Source organism: Lagopus leucura, unplaced genomic scaffold (assembly GCF_019238085.1).
Source record: "Lagopus leucura isolate 7727_CA_CO unplaced genomic scaffold, USGS_WTPT01 252-0_obj-0_obj, whole genome shotgun sequence".
Lineage (NCBI taxonomy): Eukaryota > Metazoa > Chordata > Aves > Galliformes > Phasianidae > Lagopus > Lagopus leucura.
In genome coordinates this window covers 2,066-17,422 of record NW_024968254.1, presented here as the reverse complement: position 1 = coordinate 17,422, position 15,357 = coordinate 2,066, and the positions used below count along the sequence as shown (strand labels likewise).

At 72.7% G+C, this 15,357-nt stretch overlaps 4 protein-coding genes across 6 annotated transcripts in view; 2 read left to right on the top strand and 2 right to left on the bottom strand.

Moving 5' to 3' along the window:
* Window positions 1-2: 2 nt before the first annotated feature.
* On the bottom strand, window positions 3-1,807 carry CUNH2orf81 (chromosome unknown C2orf81 homolog). The gene is given in 5 exon segments (XM_042894401.1): window positions 3-827; window positions 1,009-1,215; window positions 1,307-1,528; window positions 1,681-1,773; window positions 1,775-1,807. Coding segments are annotated over 5 exon segments (1,362 nt in total). The 3' UTR covers window positions 3-20.
* Window positions 1,808-1,910: 103 nt separating this feature from the next.
* WDR54 (WD repeat domain 54) lies at window positions 1,911-6,612 on the top strand. 2 transcript variants are annotated; one of them, XM_042894403.1, is made up of 9 exons: window positions 1,911-2,140; window positions 2,688-2,750; window positions 2,940-3,006; window positions 3,377-3,433; window positions 3,696-3,823; window positions 5,160-5,260; window positions 5,348-5,510; window positions 5,604-5,678; window positions 6,023-6,612. In XM_042894403.1, the coding sequence occupies exons 1-9, from the start codon at window positions 1,925-1,927 to the stop codon at window positions 6,152-6,154; spliced, it is 1,002 nt and encodes a 333-aa protein (XP_042750337.1). In that variant the 5' UTR covers window positions 1,911-1,924; the 3' UTR covers window positions 6,155-6,612. The 2 variants fall into 2 exon arrangements, with proteins under 2 accessions (XP_042750337.1, XP_042750336.1); XM_042894402.1 differs by lacking the exons at window positions 5,160-5,260; window positions 5,348-5,510; window positions 5,604-5,678; window positions 6,023-6,612 and adding an exon at window positions 3,966-4,696.
* Window positions 6,613-8,056: 1,444 nt separating this feature from the next.
* On the bottom strand, window positions 8,057-12,309 carry LOC122193564 (rho-related BTB domain-containing protein 2-like). 2 transcript variants are annotated; one of them, XM_042894397.1, is made up of 9 exons: window positions 12,078-12,309; window positions 11,894-11,997; window positions 10,480-10,665; window positions 9,360-10,270; window positions 9,112-9,230; window positions 8,783-8,933; window positions 8,519-8,607; window positions 8,347-8,452; window positions 8,057-8,265 (listed from the first exon to the last, which is right to left on the bottom strand). In XM_042894397.1, exons 1-9 carry the CDS (start codon window positions 12,267-12,269, stop codon window positions 8,096-8,098), a joined length of 2,028 nt encoding a protein of 675 aa, XP_042750331.1. In that variant the 5' UTR covers window positions 12,270-12,309; the 3' UTR covers window positions 8,057-8,095. The 2 variants fall into 2 exon arrangements, with proteins under 2 accessions (XP_042750331.1, XP_042750333.1); XM_042894399.1 differs by having other exon boundaries at window positions 12,223-12,270.
* Window positions 12,310-13,860: 1,551 nt separating this feature from the next.
* LOC122193569 (drebrin-like) overlaps window positions 13,861-15,357 on the top strand; it is a gene marked incomplete at its 3' end in the record, with an annotated part of 3,555 nt that continues 2,058 nt past the window's right edge. The window contains exons 1-4 of the mRNA XM_042894405.1: window positions 13,861-13,969; window positions 14,609-14,661; window positions 14,745-14,857; window positions 14,999-15,073. Coding sequence (XP_042750339.1) covers window positions 13,884-13,969; window positions 14,609-14,661; window positions 14,745-14,857; window positions 14,999-15,073 — 327 coding nt within the window. The remainder of the gene's footprint in view (window positions 13,970-14,608; window positions 14,662-14,744; window positions 14,858-14,998; window positions 15,074-15,357) is intronic.

Sequence of the window (15,357 nt, the reverse complement as noted above, 5' to 3'; positions counted from 1 at the left end):
GATGTTGGACTCTGCTGTATTCAAGGTGTGCCATCGCCGGTGACCTGGCTGACCGCGATGGCAGGGAAGGGCAAAGTGGGGCGGAGGGGCCTCAGGTCCCTCTTGGCTTCTCCCGTCTCCTCCTCCGCATCCTCTCTGCTCACAGGGAGGTGCAGCCCGCGCCCCTCGCTGCCTCCGTGCCTGATGGTGACACCGGGAGCCAGCCGGACGGTGCCCAGTAAGGAGCCCAGCACCGGAGATCGGGAGCTGCCGGGCTGCCCGGCCCCCGCGATGGGCGGTAAGAGCCGCGGCGCCTCCACAGCCGCCAGCCCTCGGGGAGATCGCGAGGCACCCGGCCCCACATCCTGCCCAGAGGGGCCGCGGGGCTGCCGCCGGTGCCGGAGGGGACGCGGCTGCCGCTCGATCTCTGCGCCCGGCTCCAACACCTCCACGTGGGGCCGGATCCGGAGCGTGGAGGGGTGCAGCAGAGCGGTGCTGCGTCTATCGCACGCCCACCCCTCACTGCGCGGAGATTTCCGTGCCCACATCGCCATCAGGTCGCTGCAGGAGGGGGGCTGTGGCACTCCCTGCTCTTCAGCTTCCGCCGCATCGCTGATCTCCGCCCACACCCGTGGCCCTGGGTGTTTGATGCCAGGCAGGCGCCGGGGCCGGGCCGTGTTGCGGCTGAGCGGGGCCGGCAGCAGGGCTGGCACGGGGGGGCTGCCCGATCCCTTGGAGGTCTGCGGAGCGTCGAGCACCTCATCCTGCACCGACGGTGTCGGGGAGGGCAGTGGCACGCCGCCCCCCTCAGCCTCGGATGGGACGGCGTCCGTGTCGGTGCTGGAGACCTGGGCAGAGCACAGGGACAGCAGTGGGGCCGGGGCACAGAGCACAGCGCCCAGCCTCCCTGGGAAAGGGCAAAGCGGGGCTGCTAAGGGGTGAGTTACGAGCTGACTCCCCCATCCTGGCCACACGTGCGAGAACAGAAACCCACAGCGCTGGGGAGGGGAAAGGTAGGGGGGGAATCACCTCTGCGTGCCCTGCGGCCGGACACACTCGAAGGGTGGGCACGGCACCCTCAGCCCAGGCGTCGGTGGCACCCGGCGGGGGCTCCTCGTCCTCCTGCCACGCACCGGCCGCCTCCAGCTCCGCGTCGCCTTCGTCCCGCACCGGGAAGCGCCACGCGGCCGCCCGCAGCAGCTCGGCCCTCGCCTGGCTCACGGCGAACGGCACGCACTGCCCGCGCAGGGCCGCACGTCGGCGCCGTGACACGCGCTCGAAGCGCGCCCGGACCCAACGCGGACACCCGGGGCTGCGCGCCGCCCACCTGCCGGGCCAGCTCGGCCTGGAAGCAGCGCTCCACGACGGCTCCCAGCAGCTCGGCCACCGCGTCCCCTACGACGTCGTCCCGCTCCTCGGCCGCCAGCACGGACAGCCACTGCGCCTCGCACAGCCGCCCGGGGACCGCGTCCGGAGGAGCGGCGCTGGGGGTCCGCGTTTTGTCCCCGCGCTGCCGGGCGGCGGCCGTGCGCTCGCGGGAGGCCATGGCCTGCACGGGGACACGGCGGCCGCGGGGCTGGAGGCGGCGGCTCCGGGCTGCGCGGCCTTCCGGCCCGGCTCTGCGCGGCCGCCGGCGTCCCCAGCTCCCCTCGGCACCCCGGACCCTTTCGCAGCCCCCGCCCCGCCGCCCGCCCCGCTCACCTCTCCCCGCAGGGCGGCGTCTCGGTCTCCACGGCAACGTCGCTCCCGAATATCGGCGCTCTGTGATGACGTCACCGCGACGCGCCTCCGGCCCCCTTACGTCATCGCTCGGCGCCGCCGTCTCCATGGTTACGGCGGGCAGCGGCCGAGCCGCGGAGCGAGCGGGCCTGAGAGCGGGACCGGGATCGGAGCGGGGCCGGAGCCGGCCTGGGGCGACGGAACGGCGGGAGCGCCGCGGGCCGCGATGTACCGCCGGGAGAAGAGCATGGCGCTGCGCGGCAGCTCGTCGGCGCTCTACAACAACCTGAGCGTGCTCCTCCCGCCCCGCGGGCCGCTCGCCTTCCTCGGCTCCGTGCACGGCCCCGCCGTCACCGTGCTCAGCGCCACCGGCGACGCGGCGGGCCGCGCCCAGCGGCAGCTCCAGGCCCGGGCGGGCGGCGGGGCTTCGCTCGTCACGCAGGTGGGACCCCGCGCCGCCCCTCGGCCGGGCCCGAGCGGAGCGGGGACAAACCGGGCGGGGAGCTGGAGGGCCGAGGGCCGGGTACCGACGGCGGCGGGACGGGAGGCGGTGCCGCCAGCTGGGCCTCCGCTCCGGTTCCCCTCCCCGCGGCCAGGCGCGGCGCTGCCGGCGACTCCGCGCTGTGCGGGCGGCGCCCGAGGCGGGCGGCACGCGGCGCAGACGGCGCTGAGCGCGAGGAGGCGGTGGGGCGAAGGGGCGAGAAGAGGCCGCCGTGCCGAGGGACGGAGCGGGGAGCCGCTGGGACGGGGGCGGGAGCCCGCGATGTCCGAGTTACAGGGGCGTGGAGACACGGAGCATCTCGGGTTGAAAAGGGCCCCTAAGGAGTCCGACTGCAGAGATGGGAGGGAAGGAGCTTCCTGAAGAGGCTCCCTGGAGGCAATCCATCCCAGCTCCCGCCCCGTTCGACGGGAGCCGGAAACGCGGCTGCGGGCAGCCCTGGGGAGGGATGAGGTCTGCCTGTCCCCTGCTGAGCTGTGCTTCCTTCCAGGCTGCCTGGTGTGTCCTGCCGGCGCGCACCCTGCTGGTGCTGACCTGTCAGAAAGGCATCCAGGTGAGGTGTTCTCCTGCACGGGGTGACCAACGCTCGCAGCACTGGGAAGGTGAACTCGCTGGGGTGGCAGCTGGGCTCAGGGCTGCATAACCAGAGCACTGCTGCTCCCTTTCGGGCAGCGGTGGAGCACAAGGCTGTGGGAGCTTTGCCACTGCCCGGGTCTCATTCGTCTTTTCTTTCTCTTTCCAGATGTACGAATCAGATGGCTCCATCATGGTGTATTGGCACGCGCTGGACATCGCAGAGCCCCCTCCAGGTAAATCCCACAGCAGGAGGGCAGTGAGGAGCCCTGGGCCCTCTGCCCTCTCTTCCCAGGGCTGTGAGACCGAGCGTTCCTGTGGTGCAGCCCAGTTCCTGCTGGCTGGAGACACCCACAGCATTGCTCCTGTGTCCAGGCTGGACTGAGCCAGGCCAGGGCCACTCAGCAGCTTAGCAGGAGTGTGTGGAGGGGGTTCTGCGTCACCCCAGCTCCACTGTGCAGGCACAGCCTGGGCTTGGGGTGGGTGGATGGGGACCTACTGTGGCAACTGCAGCTGGGATGGTGGGGATGGCACTCACACCAGCTTCCTGCTGATGATGTGAGCTGCTGCAGGCTGCAACCCAGCCGGCTCCTGGTTCCCTTTCAGCACAAGCCGCGTTTGCTCGAGGGATCTCTGCAGCAGGAGAACGTTTCATCTGCGTGGGTGAGTGAAGCACCGGGAGGAGGAACGGGCAGGGCTGCACCGGGTGGTGCTGCGGAGCCGGGGGTGAAGCAGGGTGACGTGGTGACGGCCAAAGGGGCTGCGCTCACCTGGTGGCTCCCGCAGGGAAGCGCCGTGTGTGAGCGAGCCTCGCGGGGGCGCAGGGCCTGGGGGAGAGCGAGGTGTGACAGTGACACGGGGCGGGCTGGGGGGGCACAGCAGCGCTGCAGTCCCCGCCGAAGGCTCCGGCGCGCCGCTCCCGCAGGGCTGTCCTCTGGGATGGTGCTGGTGTTCGACATCCCCCCAAAAGGGACCGACATCGCGGTGAGCGAGGTGCTGAAGGAGCACCGCGACGCCATCACCGACATCGCCGCCGAGCTGGGCCAGGCGCCGGTACGTGCGTGACCGCCAGCGGCCGCTGGGGACAAAGTGGGGGGCGGGGGCTGCGGCCGTCCGTCGGCGCTGTGGCTGCCTGGGGCCGTCCTGACGCGGCACCGTGCCCTCCTTGGCCGAGCCCGGCCTGTGCCGCCTGCAGGCAGCGTTTTGTAGGTGTCCAAGTCTCGGTCCTGGTTGGCCGGATTGTGGGGAGGCAAAGTGCTGCGGCAGAGACCGTCTTGATGGGGACGAGGAGCCGAGGCCCTTTTGCACAAAGAGCGCCTGTGAGAGTGTGACTGATTGCCAGAGAATGGCCTGTGACACATCAGGGTGCCAGGGCACCAAAGAGCCATTGAAAGCTAAAGAGCAGGCTTGTAACAGGAGCGAGCAAAAGTGGCGGCGAATAAACGGCCAGCAGAAGGCAAGGTGTCACCATGAGGGAGCTGCTGGCACAGGTCCTCCTGAGCGCGGGGCGAGGGGGGCACGGCCCCGGCCCACCCTTCTGCATGGGGATCCTGAGGGCCGCAGGGCCGCCGTTCTGCCCGGAGCTCGGGGAGGTGGGGAAGCCGAGGGCAGCGCCGCTCCTGGGGCTCCTGGGGGCAGAGCTGCTTCCCCTGCCCGCCCTCAGCAGAGGGGAGGAGGCGTCTCACCGTCACCAGCGGCACGGTGACCCTTGTCACGTCAGGTGGGATGGCTCTGCCCAGTGCCAAAGCTCAGCCTGAAATCGGGATGGGGCTCCTGGCTGACATCTCAGCAGACACACTAATTGCCTTCCTCATTACCGGCTGTGTCTTTCCCGACGAGGCCGCTTTGATAACGTTCTCTAATGAGGCGCGTTGAACTTGCCCTGCGTTTGGGACTCCCTTGAACAATTAATTGCTTAGAACTCGTCCCCAATTAGCCTGGATGTGGAGCTCGTTTGTGAGAGCTGCTCGCTCGCCCCGCTCTGCCTGGTCTCCAAGGCGCTGCTCTGCAGTCTGAGCGGAGGGACGGAGCTCGCTGTGACCCCCAGAGCAGCGGCGTTGGGCTGAAGTTTGTGCTGAGACTCCAAAGCGGAGGGAGGAGACGCGCTGATTGATCTCACAAGTTTCCCCCGCGTGTAATTAATTCTAATTAGCGTTGCCGAACACCGACGTGTTGAAGCTGAAACTCTCACACGCTCACGGCCAGGCTTTCCCCTTCCACAAGATGTCAGCAGTTTCTGCGGGCGGTTGAACTTTGTGCTGCAGGCCGCGGCTTTCGCGTGCTGCAGCTCCGGCCCCGCTGCCAGCGGCAGCTTCTGCCCGCCGTCGGTCGGCAGCTCGCCGCCCTCTGCCCGCCCCGCGGCCCCGCTGAGCCTCGGCCGCTCCCGCAGGCCGGGGCCGGGGACCTGGTGACCGCTGACGACGCCGGGGCGCTGTGCGTGTGGAGCTCCGGCGAGGAATTCTCCCTGCTCAACAGGATCCCGGCCTTCGGGTGAGTCCGAAGCGGCCGGGGCGGGAGGGAGCGCGCGGGTCTGCGGCCGGCCGGGGGGAGGGGAGGTGACGGCGGCCCTGCGCCCAGCTGGACCTGCTCCTCCGTGCGGCTCTGGAACGGGATCGTGGCCGCCGGTTACGGCAACGGGCAGATCCGGCTGTACGACGCAGCGACGGGCGGCCTGCGTGCCGAGGTGGGCGCGCACGCCCGCTGGATTTACGCCCTGGACCTGGCACCGGCCACGGGAAAGGTACGGAGCGCTGCGCACGGCGCCGGGCGGGGGCTGCGTGCGGTCGGGGGGATCGGCCCGCCGTGCCACGGCCTCTCTGCCGCCCCCCTGCAGCTGCTGTCGGGTGCGGAGGACTCCTTCGTTCACGTGTGGAAGCTCAGCAGGAACCCGGACACCGACGACGTTGAGGTGAGCGCGAGACGCGAGCGGGCGGCGGGGATTCGGGAGCGGGGCGCCGCGGGTCGCTGCCGTAGGGTCGCGGCTGCTCGGGGCGCTGCAGTGGAAAGGCGGCCGGGCCCAGCCTGGGCTGCTGCAGCCGCTCGGCTCCTCCTCCTGTTGGCACGGCCCCGAGTCTCGACGTGGGGCGCAGAAAGGAACGGCTCCTGGGCTGTGAACCGGCCGGCTGTAGCCTCTGCTGCCGGCCCAGCTCTTCCTGCCCGTCGCTCGGAGCGCTGCGTTCATAGCAGGGCGCGGACGTGAGGCGGCTCGGGCTGCGCTTATCGAACTGCGCCCGTCGCTGCGGTTCTGTGCAGGTCGAGCACTGCCACGCTGAGTGCGTCACCGACACCCAGATCTGCGGAGCCCGGTTCTGTGACCCCGAGGGAAACTCCTTTGCGGTGACCGGCTACGACCTCAGCGAGATCTTCTGCTACAGCCGGCTGTAGCCGTGCGGGCTGCTGGGGGGCTGCGGCAGGGAGAGCCGGGCTGCCGGCACCCCCCTCCCCACCTCCGTCACAGCACCGTGCCCGGCAGGGTGGGATTCTGCACGCAGCCGGAGCCGAGATCGGTCGCTCCCAAAGCATCCCTGCCCTCGGTGAGGCCAGTCTGCGCGTGGGAACACGGGCCGGGAGCCGTGCCGGCTCCGCAGCACTGCGGGCCCCCGGACCAGAAGTTGCCCCCCGCCCCCCCCCCCACCCCCCCCCCGCGAGAAGGATGCGGCCGAGGTGACGTGGCCGGGCAGCAGCAGCCGCACCGCGGGCTCTGGTAGCAGCGTTCCTGTCCGTTCCCCGCACGGAGGGACTTCTCTCTTCCCCGCGGCACCTTTCCTTCAGGCACGAAGGGATCCGGGCTGAACCCGTGCTACGAGCCCGGCCGGCCGGGGGGGCCGCAGCGGCCGCTCCCACCCCAGGCGGCCGCACCCACGGCTGCGGCAGCGCGGCCCGCCCCGGCCCGGGGCTCAGCGGGACAAGGCGAGGCCTCGCGCCCTGCCGGCGCTGCGGGCAAACCCGGCTCCCAGCGGCCGCCCGTGCGGGGCCGCAGCCTCGCTCCGTGCCGGAAAAAGCGGAGGTCGCGCTCTGCTGTGACGGCCGTGCGCCCCGGGGCCGGGCTGCCAGGTCGCTGTGCAGAGCCACGGCCCCGCTGGCACCCCGTGGGCTGGGAGGCGGCCCCGCACCGTGCTGGAAGTGGGGCCGCGCTCCGTGCCGCAGTTCTCCCCGTGCTGCCGTCACCTCCCCACCCCGTGTCCCAGGCCGAGCTCGGCGGTGTCACGGAGCTCCGCGTCCCGGCTTTCCCTGCTGGCTCCATTCCCGGGGCCCGACGGGGCGGGGGGTGCGCGGGGGGTTCGGGAGGAGCTCGGCCCCGCTCGGACCGCTGCTTGGCAGGCGGGCTGGGAGCTTCCTGCGGCTCCCGGGTCCGGCGCGGCCCTGCGGGAGCCTTTCCTGCAGCCCCCGGCAGCGTTGGGATCCGGAACGGGCTGCTCCAGCTCCCGCCGTGGGGTGAGAGCCTCAGCAGCGGTGGGGGCCCTTCTGCCCCACGGCCCCCACGCGTCCCGTTCTCACCGTCAGCGCTGAGCCCCAGCCCCGTTCGCGTTCCGGCCCTGCGCCGCCCTCCCAGCCGTGCTCCCCCACACGGCATCATCCCCCGTCCCCGTGTGCGCCGCCCCCCACCCCCAATAAACAGCCCCGGCCCGAGCGCCGTCGTGTCGCTGCTCTCTGTGCCCAGCGGCAGTGAGGGGCAGGCAGCGCTCGGTCCCGTTACAAAAGGTTTTATTAAAGGTTAAAATCGGCGCGGTGAGGAGCCCCGCTCACAGTGCTGGGGAGGCGGGGGTACAAACAGCCCTTGAGGTGGGCGCGGGCGCCCGGGGGTTGTGCTGGGGCGGGACGAGCGGAGTAGAAAAGTGTACAAAGGGTCGTTGTGCAGCACGGGGACACGGCGACCGGGACCCAAAGGGGGCCGGGACGCGTCCAAGGCACGGAGATGAGCGGGGCCAGCCGGGCCGCCCGCCGCCTCTCCCTCGCGCCCCGCTCACAGCTTGGCCCCCACCTCCGGAGCGCGGAGGGGAGGGTGGAATTCAGCACCAGAGAGCCCGGCTGGGAGCGCCCAGCTCGGGTCAGCACCCTGCCGCGGGCCCGGCGGGCCCCCAGCCCCACAATACTGCTCGGTCAGAGGTAGCACCAGCGCGGGGGGCCCTGCCGGCTCGACGCCGCTCACCGGAGCGGCGGCCGCGGCGGGCGCCCGTAGCCGGGGACGGGGCTGTAAACAGGCGGCGGCTCCTGGGACCGGTGGCGGCGGCCGCGGCTCCCGTGGAGGAGAAGCCCCCAGGCCGGCACGGCTCGGAGCCCGGCCGCGTCCCCGGCCCTGGGAAGCGGCACGGCCGCGCTCCCGGCTCAGGAGACGTGGGGCGAGGGCCGCCAGAAGCACCACTTGCTGCGGGTGTGCTGCTTGCGCTGCAGCTGCTCCTCGCGCTCCCGCTCCTTCTTGGAGCGCAGGTACAGGTCCTCCTCCTTCAGGTACCACACCGGCGGCCAGCGGTGCCTCTCGAAGTGCGCCTGGTTCTCTGCGGGGCGCGGGGGCTCAGCGCACAGCCGGCCGGCCGCCCCCTTCCCCCCCCCCGGACCCCGCACCACCCGTGCCCTACCCGGGGACATGAACTTCATCTCTCGGGGGAAGCGGCGGCACACGCTGTTGTAGTTGGTGCAGATGTAGTGCAGGCACCAGGCGGCCAGCTGCCGGGCGTTGTGGAACTGCGGGGACCCCCATCAGGACGGGCCGAGCCGGGGGTCGATGCCCCTCAGCCCCCAATCCCGTACCTGAGTCATCTCCAGGTAGATGAGCACCTGCTCGTCGATCTCCACCTGCTGCATGAAGGCGCGGAGCAGCTCATCCACGGCGTACTGCTCTGCGGCACGGATGGGGCCGTGAGCGCGGGGCGACGCCGGGCTGCGACGGCTCTTACATAAGGGCCGTGCCGAGGCCGCCCGGGGCCGCATCGATCCCAGCGCCAGCCGGCCCTCATTGTATCGGCGGCTGACGTCAACGGGCGGCCGGGGGGGGGAAGAGGGGGGGCGGCTCACCTGTGAGCGCCTGCAGCCGGGGCAGGCAGAGGCGGTTGGTGAGGATGAGCAGCTCCATGGCGTCGAGGTCGGGTGTGGGCGTGAAGACCCCCGTGTAGAGGAAATCGAGGACGGCACGCAGGCAGGCGCAGTTGGTGCCCGGCAGGGAGACCTGCGGGACAGGGGCGCGGGGACCGGCGCTGCGGGAAGGACGGACCCCCACCCGGAGCCCCGCGCGGCCGGACCCGAGCGCAGGGATGCCGTGGGCGCAGCGCCGTGCCGGCTGCTCCCCGCAGCAGCCCCCTCCCACCGTCCCCTCCCAGACGTCCCGCCGCCTGCTGCCCCCTCACCTCGGCAGCGTAGCTCTCCCGGAACGCCCCCCGGAACATGGCCATCATCCAGTCGCAGCCGGCTATCAGCAGGGGTTTGTGCGCCGGCACGGCCCCGTCGTCCACGCGGAACACCACGTCTGGGCAGCACGGGGACGGGATGCACAGCCCGCAATGGCGCTGCCACACGGGTGCCGTGGGGTGGGGGGCTGGGGGGGGGGGGGGGCCGTGAGCACAGCAGAGGGGCGCCCCGCGTGGCCGCGCCGTACCTGCAAAGACGCCCTTCCCCAGGCACTCCTTGATGCGGTTGGCACGGCGCACGTGGAAGGCTTTGGTGATCTCCTGGTTCATGAAGCTCTCCTTGTTGAGCACGTTGGCCACCATCATGCGCAGGTCGAACACCTCCAGCAGCTCGGCGATGGTGGCCACCTGCATCAGGTCAGCGCACGTCCGCTCCAGCCGCCCGGTGTAGAGGTACTCCAGCACGGCGCGGAACGGCTCCGGCGCCACCGAGCGGTCCATGCACACCACCGTCATCCTCTTCTCCCTCCCGGCCACCGGGTCGGCCACCACCTCCCAGCGCATGCTGACGAAGCCCCGGCCCCACGCGGACAGATCGCGAGCGCCATCCCCCGTCGCCGCCCGCAGCGCCTCGTCGCTCTGCACGGCGCGCAGCCCGACCTGCGGCCCCTCGCCCAGCGCCCCCCGCTCCCCGTCCAGGCTGCGGGCGCGGGCGGCCGGCTCCTTGCCCGTCCCCAGCGGCCCCTCCAGGGTGAAGAGGTCGTAGAACTTGGAGCAGGAGGTGGCCAGGTAGACGCGGTGCGCGAAGACGCGCTGCCCGCCCTGCAGCTGGAAGACGACGTCGGCGCACAGCGGGGTGCAGAAGAGCGCGGCGGGGCCCCAGGCGCGGCTGGCCGGCGGCTCGGGGATGCGGATGACCGGCGGGGGGGGCTTGGGGGGCAGGAAGGGCGCCTGCAGCAACGGGCGCTGCATCTTCTTCAGGTGGGACTTCCAGAACTGCAGGTGGCGGCGGGAGATGAGCGCGGCGCGGATGGCGTTGTCAAAGACGTCCTTGATGCCGAACTGGGCCACCACGCTGGTCTCGTAGTAGGGGACGCCCAGCTCCTTGGCCACCTCGTGGCCCCGCTCCGGGGGCAGGATGTCCGTGGGTCGGATGGGCCTGGGGGGACGGCGGGGGAACTCAGCACCACGCATGGGACCCGCTGATCCAGAGGATAGGGGACCCTGTGACTGGGGGGGGGGGGCCGCGGAGCATAGGGGACCCAGAGAGCATATAGGGGACCTGGTGACCGGGTGGCACCCGCTGAGTGCAGGGACCCAGTGACTGTGGGAGCCCCAGCCCTGCCACCCCCCCCGGCGCAGCCTCACTTGGCCAAGGGACGCCTGGCACGGTTGACGGCGTCCAGGTCAGCGTAGCGCAGGTCCAGCTGGCAGCCCACCAGGATGATGGGCGTCCGTGGGCAGAAGTGTTTGATCTCAGGGTACCACATGGTCTTCACGTGGCGCAGGGAGTTGGGGTTGGCAAGCGAGAAGCAGAGCACCACCACGTCTGACCTGGGCCAGGAGGAGGAGGAGGAGGAGGAGGAGGAGGAGGAGGAGGAGGAAGGTCAGAGCCCTGCACCGGCCCCCTGAGCACCAGCATGGAGATACCCGCGGGCAGCAGCAGAAGGGACCCGGCTCCGTGCTGTGCCCCACATTGGGGTCCCGCAGGGCATTGGGAGCAGCCCCAGAGCCACGGCTGCTTTCTGCCTGGGACGTGACCAGGAGCCGTGCTGAAGCCGGGCCGGTGCCAGGCCCAAGATAGACACCACCCGCCCGCCCTCGGGCCCCCCGCCAGCACGGGAGCTGCGAGCGATGCCGGCACCCAGAGCCCCGCGGGACAGCAGCAGTGAGCGGGGGTCACTGGGTGGCTGTGGGCACCCCACGCCATGGCATTCCCCACGACCCCCCCCCTGCCCCAGGAGCCCCCTGCCCCATCGGGTGCCCCCAGCCCCGTGGAGGGGTTGTGGGAGTGTGCCCACGAAGCTGGCACGGGGGCAGCGATAGCAGAGGGGCCGTGCCAGGGGTTGAGGGCCGTGCTTGTTTACAGCCTGGGCATTGCGCGGGGGGGTCGGGCCTTGCCCTGCTCAGCCATGGGGCATCGGGAGCTGAGAGGTGGGCCAGGACCCTACAGGGGGGGCCAGGACCCTACAGGGGGGGCCAGGACCCTACGGGGCACTGCACACTGCAGGGACTGGGGGGTGTGAGCCGGGCACAGCGGACTCTGCGGTGTCCTGATGCCCCCCCTGCGGTATGTGGGTCCCCAACAGCCTCAGAACCCCCAGGAGTCCCCTGGGACCCCACCGCCACGTGATGGCACCTCTATGGGAGAACCTGCAGGGGGAAGGGAGATCCCTCCCGAAGGCGAGGTCCCTCCTGGGGGTGTCTGCAGGTCTTTGCGGGGGGGTCTCCTGCACTGAGGAGGTCTCACCCAGGGGGGTGCGTTCTCTCCCAGGGTGGGGGTCTCTCCCGGAGGGTGGTTCCCCATCTGGAAGGATTAACCCGGGGGGAGGTCTCTCCCGGGATGGGGGGGGGGCCACCCCCCGGGGGGGGGGTGGTTCTGTCCTGATCTGGTATCTGGTCTCTCCCAGAGAGGATTTTCTCCCCCTGGCGGGGCTCTCACCCACAGAGGGTCGCTCCCTGGGGAGGGTGGGGGTCTCACCCACGGCAGTGTCACCCGACGGGGGTGTCCCCAGTCCCCAGTGCCCCTCCCGGGGGTTCCCTTCGGGGCCCCGCCCCCTACCTGCCGTAGGCGAAGCGCCGGTCCTTGTGGTGGTCCCCGAAGGTGTCCCAGAGCCGCAGCGACACGCTGACCTCGTCCACCACATCGCGGGAGCGCTCCAGCACCTGGGGGGGGGGGCGCGGAGGGGGGCGGGGGGCACTGAGCGTGGCCCGGCGAGACCCCGCCGCCCCCCCCGGCCGCGCACCTCTTGGCAGACGCGGTACTGGTCGATGGCCCACACGGTGGGCACGTGCGTGGCCAGCAGCTGGTATTGGCTCAGCGTCGCGTTGCAGGCGCGGGCGCAGATGAGGCGCGTTTTGCCCACCGCGTTGTCGCCCACCACCACGCACTTGATGGTCTCGACGTTGGGCCGCTCGTAATCCACGTCCAGGTCCATGGGGTCCCGCCGGCGCTCAGCGCCGCGCCCCGCACCGCCCCCCGCCCATCCCCGCGCCGCTCCGCCGCGCCGCCGCCCGGGCCCGTTAGCTGCCGCCCTGCCCCGCCCCGCCCCGCCCCTCGGCCAATCCGCGACGGCCTCGCCTCGCCTCGCCCCGCCCTCTCCGCACCGCCCCTCGCCCTCCGCCAATCCGCGTCCTCCCCGCCCCCTCGGGCCACGCCCACACGGCCGTTCCGAGCCCCGCCCCCGCGCTGCCCCGCCCGCGCGCGGACAAAGGGGCGCCGCCAGGGGGCGCCGCGAACACGTGACCGCCACCGCCCCCCGCTCCGAGCCGCGCCGGAGCCACGCCTCCTTGTGGGCGGGGTTCTTCGATAGGCCACGCCCCCTTCGCACGCCCACCCGCGGAGCGCGGACGGAGGGGGCGGACAGAGGGACGGACAGAAGGACGGGAGGGACAGCGGGACGGGAGGGAGGTCGCGGGGACACCGGCGGCTCCGGGCCGCAGGCACAGCAGGGAAAAGTGGGGCCGTAGGGACACAAGTGACAGCCGGAACCGCGGGGACACCCGGAAGCGTCAGTGACACCGGGGGCACAAAAGGCCGCCGGGGCTGCGGGGGTCGCCGTGGGGATCGTGGCGGAACGGCTGGGGACCGGCAGCCCCGGCCCCTCGTGTCCGCCCCCCGGGGCTGTGCCTGTACAGCGCCGCGTCCCAGCCCGGTTCTCCACGTGGTGGCGGCTGCCAGCGCGGCCCAGGGGCGCAGCGAGGCACGGGGCTGCGCGGGGCGCGCAGTGAGGGGTGGCAGCGAGGCTGCGGCACTGCCGGGACACGGGCGGTGGGGATACGGGACGCCAATGGGGACACGGGGCAACGCGGGGACAGGGGGCACGGAGCGGGACATTCAACACTGATGGATATGGGACACCGGTGGGGACGTGGGGCACTGCTGGGACGCGGGGCGCTTGATGGACGTGGAACGCAGATGGGACACGGGATACTGCGGGGACACGCGACACTGATGGGTAGGGGACGCCGGTTGGGGACGTGGGGCACAGCGGGGACACGGGGCGCGGATGGGGACGAGCACCACCGATGGGTACGGGACGCTGCCGGGACGCGGCCCCGTGGGATCTCAGCCCCGGAGCCCCCCGCTCTGTCCCCCCCTCCCCCCACCTCCCCCCCCATCCGCAGCCGCCGCCGCGCATTTTTTCGCTCTCTCGGGGCTTTGGGGTTTGAGGCCGCGGTGACCAAATAAGGGAAGCGGCGCCGGGCGGCCGCGGGTGGGGGCGGCCCCGCGTGGGTTCCCCACGTCCCGGCGTGGGGCCCCGCACCGCCCCGCTGTACCGCGTGGGGCCCCGCACCGCCGCGCCTGACATCGCGGATCCGAACGCCGCGCCCACGAGACCGCGTGGGGCCGCCCCCCCCCCCCACCCCGCGCGCCCCGCGGGCCCCCCGGGGCCCCCCCCCGCCCCGCCCGGCTTTGGCTCCGCGCCCGGTGCCGCCCGCCCCGCCGGGTCCCGCCCGGTGCCGCCGGTCCCTCCCCACCTCTAAGACCGGGGCGGGGCCGCGCAGGAGCTGCCGGGCGGTGCGGGGCGGTGCGGGGCCGTGGGAGAACCATGGGGGCCCCCGGGCTGGAGCGGCACCGGCTGGCGCTGCTGGCGGCACGGGAGGACGTGGGCAACCCGCGGGCGGCCACCAACTGGTGAGGGAACGGCGCCGGGACGCGGGGGGGTCCCGAGCGGGTCGGGGTGCGGAGCCGCGCGGGGGGTTCCGGGGCCGCGCACGTGGGTCGGACTGCGTGGGCCGGGGGTGGCGGGGCCGGGCCGGGCCGGAGCGGCGACCCCGTGGGCGTGGGGTGGGAACGGGGAACCGGGAACGGGGCGCGATTGTGGGGGGGGGCCGAGTTCCGCACGGTGCCCCCACGGCGCTCGCAGTGCCCCCCCAAACCTCCCCGCGTGGAACCGCGCCCCCCCCGCGCCGGGGAGCCCCGCGCCCCCCCCCCCCCCCCCCGGTCGCACAGCGCTGCCGTCCGGGCCGCCCCCCCGTTGCCGCCCTCCGCTCCGTCCGGGGCCGCTCGGCCGCTGCCCTCTGCCCGGTGCCCGTCCCCCCTCTGCGCCGGGACGCGAAGTCGCGCCGCCGAGGGGGCCGCCCGGTGTCGGTACCGGGGGGGGCGGGCACGGCGCTTCCCGCCGCTCCATTGTCCCCGGGCGGATGACGGCGGCACTTCCACGAATTGAGACCGGCGGGGGGCGGGGTGAGGGGCGGCGGCCGCGAGCCCCCACGTGCCGCCACCCCCCGGTCCGACCCTTACCCGGCACTGAGCGTCCCCCGCCCCCCCCAGGGCCGTGTTCGCCTACGAGAAGCACCACGACCTCAAGCTGCTGGACTCGGGAGGTACGGGGGGGTCGTTATACGGGGACGGGGGGATCCGTAGGGGGTCGCGCGTCGCGCGGCTCGCCCTGATCCCCCCCCCACAGCCGGCGGTGTGGACGAGCTGGCGGCGAAGTTCTGTGCCAGCAGCATCATGTACGGGCTGTGCCGAGTGCGGGACCCCGGCAGCGGAGCCCCCCGCGTCGTCCTCATCAGCTGGGTGAGCCGGGGGGGGCGACGGGGGTCTGCGCTGTGCCGTCCTACAGCGGGCGGGGGGGGGGAGCGGCGGGGGGCGCGGGGGGGGGCGGGGATGGGATGAGGGGCGCTGAGCCGGCAGCGCTGAACCCCGCGCCTGTGCCAGGTAGGGGAGGAGGTGCCCGAGTCCCAGCGCCAGGCGTGCGCCGGACACCTGCCGGCCATCAGAGCCTTCTTCAAGGTGAGTCTGGAGCCCGGGGGGTCCATCAGGGACCCCACCCCCCCTTCCTGCCCCGCAGCCCCGACCTTTGCTTGCTGCTGCGTGCGGTGCATTCCTGGAGCTGCTGACTCAGGCGCTGCCGTTCCCAGCTCCCAGTTCCAGCTCCCAGTTCCAGCCTTGGCCGCGCTGTGGCTGTGGTTGGGCTCCCTGCCCCGGCCCCGTCCTGCCCCGGCCCCTCCTGCCCCGGCCGCTCTGCCCTGCCCTGTGGAGCTGGGGCTGCCCCCCGCCCGTGCCCCCATCCCTAC

Bases quoted from the DNA above. Each gene is read 5' to 3' on its own strand.
- LOC122193564 (XM_042894397.1), bottom strand. From the start codon at position 12,269: ATGGACCTGGACGTGGATTACGAGCGGCCCAACGTCGAGACCATCAAG. The intron at 10,271-10,479 runs GTGAGGCTGCGC...CCGTCCCCCCAG, and splicing joins GCCAGGCGTCCCTTGGCCAA to GCCCATCCGACCCACGGACA. The intron at 8,934-9,111 runs GTGAGGGGGCAG...CCTGTCCCGCAG, and splicing joins GGGAGAGCTACGCTGCCGAG to GTCTCCCTGCCGGGCACCAA.
- WDR54 (XM_042894402.1), top strand. From the start codon at position 1,925: ATGTACCGCCGGGAGAAGAGCATGGCGCTGCGCGGCAGCTCGTCGGCG. The intron at 2,141-2,687 runs GTGGGACCCCGC...GCTTCCTTCCAG, and splicing joins GGGCTTCGCTCGTCACGCAG to GCTGCCTGGTGTGTCCTGCC. The intron at 3,434-3,695 runs GTGAGTGAAGCA...CCGCTCCCGCAG, and splicing joins AGAACGTTTCATCTGCGTGG to GGCTGTCCTCTGGGATGGTG.